General features: G+C 35.5%; 1 protein-coding gene across 3 annotated transcripts in view; it reads right to left on the bottom strand.

Moving 5' to 3' along the window:
* Positions 1-4,089: 4,089 nt before the first annotated feature.
* The window catches only part of LOC123530517 (serine/threonine-protein kinase WNK1-like), a 76,157-nt gene continuing 70,155 nt past the window's right edge, over positions 4,090-10,091 (bottom strand). For all 3 annotated transcript variants that reach the window (XM_053521176.1, XM_053521177.1, XM_053521178.1), the window contains one exon: positions 4,090-8,808. In XM_053521176.1, the coding sequence (XP_053377151.1) occupies positions 8,049-8,808 (760 nt within the window). In that variant the 3' untranslated portion in view covers positions 4,090-8,048. The remainder of the gene's footprint in view (positions 8,809-10,091) is intronic.

Raw genomic sequence — 10,091 nt, 5'->3', positions numbered from 1 at the left:
GAGTTTACCAGGCATCAAATTTTGATATATCTTAATAGCACTGTTATATAGAACTTGCTTATTTGTGGATCCGATACCTTAAGTTCAATCATCAAGCTGTTGTCTTTAAATGACTTTCACAATCAACCTTCCTGGAGTTTCTACAGGTAACAAAAGATACACCATAACAATTATAGCACATGGCAAATTTGCAGTAGATCTATTATAACTCACTTTTTGTGACAGTCAAGTTCAAAACCTGGCTAGAATTCAAAGTAAAGAATTAAAAGTATTTGTGCTCATCAGCAAATATAATTCAATTATCTTGTGGTGAAAGAAAAAAAATCAATATTTGCTTTAACTAAGAACAGTCAGATATACAATAGTTTTCAGCACATTCATACATTTTCTACACATCAAGTTAAGCAGTATGATTAAGGCAAAACAAAGAACTATCATCACAGTATCTTTGGTAGCTAACAATACATTGCACAGTCTCCATTATTTGACAAAAAAAATTATACCAAGCATACCTCTATATTGTATTTGCTACATCTAAATCATATACTAGACCAGGAATACAACAAATGCATGTTCAGTCTTGAAATGATATGAGCTGCGCCATGAGAAAATCAACATAGTGGCTTTGCGACCAGCATGGATCCAGACCAGCCTGCACTTCCGCGCAGTCTGGTCAGGATCCATGCTGTTCGCTTTCAAAGCCTATTGCTATTAGAGAAACCATTAGCGAACAGCATGGATCCTGACCAGACTGTGCAGATGCGCAGGCTGGTCTGGATCCATGCTGGTCGCAAAGCCACTATGTTGATTTTCTCATGGCGCAGCTCATTTATATTATTCATTTTTTTTTTAAATATTTTGCTCCACCCTATAAAAACTTCCAAATGTTTTGATTATAAGAGAACATCCTTTACTACAGACACAGCTAATGTCCTATGTAGTCCTGAGAGTTTTTTTTTCTTTGGGGTATACCAGTAAAAATTTGTGAAATCTGTAAGAGAAGACTAGATAGGATTTAGACTTGCAACAACGTGTAATGCTGAAGACTGCTAACCTACACGACACTATATCCAAGTTTTTTCTCCAAATTCTTTTGTCTAACATAATACATATTGCACACTAAGAGGTAATTTTTGGAGAAATTCGAATTTTGAGCAATTTATTGGACAAAGAAATATATTTACTCATTTATGTCCTTACAAAATAAGCACTCATCTTTGGTAGTCATTTATGAAAATCATAACATGTGACATTTATAAAGCGGACAATTACTCTCTCAATACATAAACAACTAATGAACATCACATCATCACCTTTCTTGCCTCAGTATAATCTAAGAGAAGGAATAAAATAAATTAGACAGAATAACATATCAAAGATCTCTGAAGTTTAGTTTGATCAGAAAATGCGTTTCTTGCCATTATTTTCAATTCTTTAAATAACAATATAAAACAAAAGATTTTATATGACTGTTTCTGATTTTTAAATCATGTTCTCCAAAGAATTTGAAATTTAGTTTCCATAGAAACAATCACTGGACTGTGGTCAATTACACAAGTGTGCAGGACTAATGAAACTAAAATAAATTCTCTTTCATATACATGTAAAACTGATTACCCAAGCTGATATAAACAATTATCCTTGTATTTGTTCTACGAACTGTAACAAAACCAATAACAATGTACATCATTCTCAAAACATCCACTTTTAACCACGGAAGTGCAAGAATCATCACAAAATCCTTTGCAGGTCTGTTAGTGGAAATGTATTGTATATTTGATGCATAGAAGATCTCCACATATTTTCAACAATTAATAAAAACTTTGTTTTATTAACTTTACTTTGGAAAAGCTGCAAGCTAAAATGGAAACCATACTATTGTGATAGGCGGTGACAGTAAGAGTTATACAAGCAAGATAGGGTGTCGCCTTTTCTTTTATCTTTATATATTCCAAGAATTACTTGTTGCAAAAATAAATAATTTACAGACATGTATATAACAAAAATGGTACTTATTTGTACAATCATTACGAATCAACTGAAGCACAATGTAAAGATAAATTCTGTAAAATTCTTACAACTGTGACCAATATTTTAGTAGCACTCAGGTCAGCTACAGTCGAAGAAAAAAAAGTTAAATTGCAGAACAATAAAAGTAATTTATAAACAACTGTACATGTTTAAACATGACTTTACAGATTTTAACATGTTTAAATTAACAAATATAAGGTGATCTGTTGTTAACTTTTGGTTAAGTGCAAGATGCTTTACTGTACAGACAGACACAGTTACTTTACTGTGAAATCAAATATATTTGCATTCAATTAAAGGTGGTCACTCATTTAAGCAACATTTTAGGACACTTATTTGAAGCCAAATACTGAAACAAGAGGGCCAAGATGGCCCTAGGTCGCTCACCTAAGAAACACTCCATAACAGAGTAAAACATGTTTGACCTAGTGATTTCAAGGAAACAAATATTCTGACCAATTTTCATTAAGATTGGACCAAAAAATTGGTCTCTTGCGATAAAACAAGCATTTTCTTAGATATGACCTAGTTTTTGACCCTAGATGACCCATGTTCAAACTCGACCTAGATTTTATCAAGGCAATCATTCTGACCAAAATTCATGAAGATCAACTGAAAAATACAGCCTCTATCACATACAGAAGTTTTTTCTTTGATTTGACCAAGTGACCTAGTTTTTGACCTAAGATGACCCATATTCAAATTCGACCTAGATTTCATTAAGGCAATCAACCTGACCAAATTTCATAAAAATCAATTGAAAAAAACAGTCTCTATCGCATACACAAGATTTTTCTTTAATTTGACCTAGTGACCTAGTTTTTGACCTCAGATAACCCATATTCAAAATCGACCTAGATTTCATCAAGACAATCATTCTGACAAAATTTCATACAGATCAATTGAAAAATACATCCTCTATTGCATACACAATGTTTTTCTTCGATTTGACCTAGTGACCTAGTTTTTGACCCGAGATGACCCATTTTCAAACACGGCCTAGATTTTATCAAGGTTATCATTCTGGCTAAATTTCATGAAGATCAGTTGAAAAATACAGCCTCTACTGCATACACAAGGTTTTTCTTTGATTTGACCTAGTGACCTAGTTTTTGACCCCAGATGACCTATTTTCGAACTTGGTCTAAATTTCATCAAGGTAATCATTCTGACCAAAATTCATGAAGATCAATTGAAAAATACAGCCTCTATCGCATACACAAGGTTTTTACGTGATATGACCTAGTGACCTAGTTTTTGACCCCAGATGACCCATTTTCGAACTCGGCCTAGATTTCATCAAGGTAATCATTCTGACCAAAATTCATGAAGATCAATTGAAAAATACCGCCTCTATCGCATACACAAGGTTTTTCTTTGATTTGACCTAGTGACCTAGTTTTTGACCCAAGATGACCCATTTTCGAACTCGGCCTAGATTTCATCAAGGTAATCATTCTGACCAAAATTCATGAAGATCAATTGAAAAATACAGCCTCTATCGCATACACAAGGTTTTTCTTTGATTTGACCTAGTGACCTAGTTTTTTATCCGAGATGACCCATTTTCGAACTCGGCCTAGATTTCATCAAGGTTATCATTCTGACCAATATTCATGAAGAATAATTGAAAAATACAGCCTCTATCGCATACACAAGGTTTTTCTTTGATTTGACCTAGTGACCTAGTTTTTGACCCGAGATGACCCATTTTCAAACTCGGCCTAGATTTCATCAAAGTTATCATTCTGACCAATATTCATGAAGATTAAATGAAAAATACAGCCTCTATCGCATACACAAGGTTTTTCTTTGATTTGACCTAGTGACCTAGTTTTTGACCCGAGATGACCCATTTTCGAACTCGGCCTAGATTTCATCAAGGTTATCATTCTGACCAATATTCATGAAGATTAATTGAAAAATACAGCCTCTATCGCATACACAAGCTAAATGTTGACAGACGACAGACGACAGACGACAGACGACGGACGCCGGACGCCGGACATCGAGCGATCAGAAAAACTCACCTGAGCATTGCTCAGGTGAGCTAAAAATAGATCCCGATTAGAAATGTGTCTTCTTGTCTTGTATCAAATTTTTGTTATCATCCCCTTTAACATGAAAGTATTTAAAAGCTGAATATTTCCTTTGATTATACATTTGTATAAATAATTTTTTGTTTTACATTCTATTCCAACAATTTGAGCAAAGTCTGAAAAAATGTATAGCTTTGGAATTTATTTGCTTCCTACCTATCATGGTTTGCACAACCATGACTAGCAAAAGGGAGGTAACTATAGTTTTACGAACTTGTAAATGTCAAATGCAACTCTTTGACAAATGTAATACAACTGTTCTTACGTTTACATTATTCTTAAATAAATGTATCTTTATGCAATTTATACTTATGCTAAAAACCTTTATCTTGGTACCCAACCAGGATAGAAAAATCAAATTTGAAACTACCTACAGTGAAAATCTAACGGCACTCTGTGAACATAAATAACTGTAAATGATGAAATGTTAGTAAGTTTCAAACAAGTCCATTATTTTACCAAAATAAGATTTACCACCTTTAAATTTTTCTATATCTGATTCTGGTAATTCTAAACAAATCTGCATCTTACTACGGGAAATCCAGAGAATTTTGCAAAAAGGTCGGAACTATCACAAAAACTCTTAACAGATTTACTTCCATTTCATAGCAAATACCCCTTTTACAAATATTTAACACTGCAAATACAGTCAAAAACTTACTTTGAAAGATTTTGACAGCAAATATTTGACTTTACAGAGTATCATTGTAATTCATACTGATTACTTACATGTTTAGATAATAACTGTTGTTGTCTGCTATTGTCATAAGACCAAACCTTAAATTACAAAAATATCTATTTTGTTGAAATACAAATTTACAAATAAACATTGTCTGAAACATAGTTATTGACAAAATATCTTCTTTTAAGAAACACACCAATCAAAAATTCCTTTTTCCTAGAAATATAACACAATAACCTCTTTGGGGCCTGAAAACAAGAGGACCATGATGGTCCTGAATCGCTCACCTCTTCCAACATGACCCAGTTTTGAGTATGACGTCATTATTTGACATAGTGACCTAGTTTTTAAGCTCATGTGACCCAGTTTTGAACTTGACCTAGATATTATCAAGATAAAAATTCTGACCAATTTTCATGAAGATCCATTGAAAAATATGGTCTCTACAAAGGCCATAAGGTTTTTCTATTATTTGACCTATTGACCTAGTTTTCGAAGAAACGTGACCCTGTTTTGAACTTTACCTAGATATCATCAAGGTGAACATTCTCACTAACTTTCATGAAGATCTCATGAAAAATATGGCCTCTAGAGAGGTCACAAGGTTTTTCTATTTTTATACCTACTGGCCTAGTTTTTGACCGCACGTGAACCAGTTTCGAAACTGACCTAGATATCATCAAGGTGAACATTCAGATCAATTTTCATGAAGATCCATTGAAAAATATGGCCTCTAGAGTGGTCAAAAGATTTTAATAATTTTAGACCTACTGACCTAGTTTTTGACTGCAGATGACCCAGTTTCAAACTTGACCTAGATATCATCATGAACATTCAGACCAACTTTCATACAGATCCCATGAAAAGTATGGCCTCTAGAGAGGTCACAAGGTTTTTTATTATTTGACCTACTGACCTAGTTTTTTAAGGCATGTGACCCAGTTTCAAACCTGACCTAGATATCATCAAGGTGAATATTCTGACCAATTTTAATGGAGATCCATTCACAAGTATGGCCTCTAGAGAGGTCACAAGGTTTTTCTATTTTTAGACCTGCTGACCTATTTTTTGTCTGCACATGACCCTATTTCAAACTTGACCTAGATATCAACAAGATGAACATTCAGACCAATTTTCATACAGATCCCATGAAAAATATGGCCTTTAGAGAGGTCACAAGGTTTTTCTATTATTTGACCTACTGACCTAGTTTTTGATGGCACATGATCCACTTTCGAACTTGACCTAGATATCATCAAGATGAACATTCAGACCAACTTTCATACAGATCCCATGAAAAATATGGCCTCTAGAGAGGTCACAAGGTTTTTTCTATTATTTGACCTACTGACCTAGTTTTTGAAGGCATATGACCCACTTTTGAACTTGACCTAGATATCATCAAGGTGAACATTCTGACCAATTTTTATGAAGATCTCATGAAATATATGGCCTCTAGAGAGGTCACAAGGTTTTTCTATTTTTAGACCTACTGACCTAGTTTTTGACCTCACGTGACCCAGTTTCGAACTTGACCTAGATAACATCAAGAGGAACATTCAGACCAACTTTCATACAGATCCCATGAAAAATATGGCCTTTAGAGAGGTCACAAGGTTTTTCTATTATTTGACCTACTGACCTAGTTTTTGTCGGCACATGACCCAGTTTCAAACTTGGCCTAGATATCATCAAGGTGAACGTTCTGACCAATTTTCATGAAGATCTTGTGAAATATTTGGCCTCTAGAGAGGTCACAAGGTTTTTCTATTTTTAGACCTACTGACCTAGTTTTTGATGGCAAGTGACCCAGTTTCGAACTTGACCTAGGTATCATCAAGGTGAACATTCTGACCAATTTTCATGAAGATCTTTTGAAATATATAGCCTCTAGAGAGGTCACAAGGTTTTTCTATTTTTAGAACTACTGACCTAGTTTTTGAAGGCATGTGACCCAGTTTCGAACTTGACCTAAATATTATCAAGATGAACATTCTGACCAACTTTCATAAAGATCCAATGAAAAATGTGACCTCTAGAGTGGTCACAAGCAAAAGTTTACGGACGCACGCACGCACGCACGGACGATGGACACCGCGCAATCACAAAAGCTCACCTTGTCACTTTGTGACAGGTGAGCTAAAAAAGAGAAAAGAAAGAAATATAACACAATGTATGAAGTAATTTTCTCGACTCAGTAAAAAAGAGAAAAGAAAGAAATATAACACAATGTATGAAGTAATTTTCTCGACACAGTACAGAAGCTTGCAGGAATTATGCTGTGGCCATAAACAAACTTTCAAATAACTTGAGCCTAAAAAGGCTATTATATAATTATCTTACTACTTCAAAAAAAAAAAAAAAAAATTGCTTAGAAAGTGTGGTTTGTAGATACTGCTGGGAAAAAGCTTTACATGATGACCAATTATTTAACCTTTACCCTGCAATATTTCTAAAATGGGGTGTTCACTGAAAAGTGAACAGTGCAGATCATGATCAGCCTGCATGGATCTTGGTCAGAACTGATCGCAAAAGCTGAATCACTTGCCCTCAGCAGGCTAAAGGTTAATCAAAATTTACAAGACTGATTCAAGCACTGGTGAAGCATTAAGACATACATATTTTTGGAACATTAAACGTTCAAGGGGTTCAGCCTATTTATCTGAACAGCATGTTTCCTAAACCAATGGTAATTTTCTGAAATGGCACTAAGAGATAGGTATTTAATGAATCCATAATAATCACATCGCACTTAACCACATATATTTATACATGTACATTAAATATCTTTCAATTCCCTTCACTTGATAATCAAAATGCAAACAAGAAAGCAAATTACTTATGCTTTCAACAAGCTCAGATCAACCTGATACCAAAGAATAGTATACAAATTAAAATCGCTGTTCACTTTGCATTTGACACAATTCACCATACTCTTGATTTCAGGATTAAACCCCTCTTCTTTGGATTACTCCAGGTATATATTGCTAATCTAAGGGTGATTGCTCTTCAATGAAACAGAGTTCCCACAAAAAACTAATCTCTTTTTTTACAGATCACTCACTCCATTAAATTTTGACCAATCACAAACTTTCACTTTTCATTCCTTCAATCTATTTTTCTTGCATTATGTTTGCATCTACATCTACTGTCTGAATACTTTTAATTACTAGTTAACCTAGTATGAAAGACTTGTAGTGCTATATATAATTCTATGTTCATTTGAAGTAAGTCACTCAAGACTGGCTTTTTGCAGGTGTATTGGAAACAGATTCTGTGGAACCGGACTGAGCAATTGTTGCTACTGGTACCACTGGCGTGTAAGAGTTTGACATTGGTAGAAGACCTGCTTCTACAAACTGAGCCCCGGCGTATCCAGAGGGCATCGTAACAAATGGCGAAATACTTGATCCCGGGAATTGCAGATTGTACACTTGGCTTGGAAGAAGCGAGAACTGTGCATTTGAAATCATGTTTTCTTGCAGTAGGGGCGTAGTTGGTGGTTGGCTAGAAGGCTGAGCATCTGCTTGAGTAGTCTCGCCACCCTGACCACTCTCTACAGTAGTGTACGACATTCTAGGACTACTGCTTCGGTGGTCTACAGTCTCGGTATAGGCCGTCTCAGATTTGCGACTAGCTATATCAGATGCAGCGGCGGGAGATCCGTATGATCCTTGGTGACGTGCTGTAAAATTTTCTACACATTTAAATAGTTCTTCATTGAATGATCCAGCCGAACCTTTGTTTGGCCGTCTTTGAGCCATAGAGAATATTGGGAAATTGTCTCTCATATGTATAGACATCAGCGATGCTGGCAGAGGTGGTGGGTTAGGAATACTGCTCATGTTTAGAGGACTCAGTATTGGAGCAGTAGACAGGTTGCCCGTTGCTGTAGTTATAAGTGGTGAGGCGGGGATGCTGATGCCTTTCTCATGAAGGAAATCTTCCAGCTCAGACTGATGGCGTTTCTGAAGACTCTCTCTTTCCTTTGATTGTCTGTAAAGGAAATATTGCTTTAAATAAGTAGTTGCAAATACACTGGTTTGTAAAAAATAAAGCTTGTAAAATGGTAGAGAAGACATGGTGGTCATGAATCACCTTATTTGAGAACATTTGTCTAACCCAAGATAGCTTATAGTGAAACTGTAATAAATAAACTTCAATGAAACAAGAGGGTCATTGACCCTAAAGCGCTCACCTGAATATAAGGCTTTAAGTGTGTTTGCATAACGTAATGGTACAAGTATTGATAGGTTTCTTCTATGTTAGCCGTCACACATGTTCTTTAGCCTAGGGCAATAGTTAGACAGTACAACTCTGATATCACACACCAAAAATCAAGGCTCTAGCTATTATGGATTCAGAGAAGATGCATGTGGTCCAAGTTTGAAGCCTGTATCTTCAAAAATGTGAAAGTAGGTCACTAGGTCAATGTCAAGGTCAAAGTTTATTTCGGTACACAAACCTATGCATATGGTCCAAATTTGAAGGCTGTACTTACAGAAATGTGGAAGTAGGTCACTAAGTAAAGATCAAGGTCAAAGTTCACCTCGGTACACAAAACTATGCATGTGGTCCAAATTTGAAGGCTGTAGCTTGAGAAATGTGGAAGTAGGTCACTAAGTCAAAATCAAGGTAATGTTTCATTTCGGAACACAAAACTATGCATGTGGTCCAAATTTGAAGCCTGTACCTTCAGAAATGTGAAAGTAGGTCACTAGGTTAATGTTAAGGTCAAAGTTCATTTCGGTACATAAATCTATGCATGTGGTCCAAATTTGAAGGCTGTAGCTACAGAAATGCGAAAGTTGGTCACTAGGTCAAGGTAAAGGTCAACTCATGTCAAGGTTCATCTAGCCACTCAAAACTATACATGTAGTCCAAATTTGAATCTTGTAGGCTATGGACAAGGTTTATAAAGTTTTTCCCTATATAAGTCTATATAAACCATGTGACCCCCGGGGCCGGGCCATATTTGACCCTAGGGGGATAATTTGAACAAACTTGGTTAAGAACCACTAGATGATGCTACATTACTTATATAGCAAAGTCCTAGGTTTTGTGATTTTGGACAAGAAGATTTTTAAAGTTTTCCCTATATAAGTCTATGTAAACCATGTGACCTCCAGGGCGGGGCCGTACTTGACCCTAGGGGAATAATTTGACCAATCTTATTAGAGAACCACTAGATGATGTCACATACAAAATATCAAAGCCCTAGGCTCTGTAGTTTTGGACAAAAAGATTTTCAAATTTTTCCCTATGTAAGTCTATATAAA

This window comes from Mercenaria mercenaria, chromosome 13, assembly GCF_021730395.1.
Source record: "Mercenaria mercenaria strain notata chromosome 13, MADL_Memer_1, whole genome shotgun sequence".
Classification (NCBI taxonomy): domain Eukaryota; kingdom Metazoa; phylum Mollusca; class Bivalvia; order Venerida; family Veneridae; genus Mercenaria; species Mercenaria mercenaria.
Note: the sequence above shows the minus strand (reverse complement) of the source record. Positions and strands in the feature narration are given on the sequence as shown.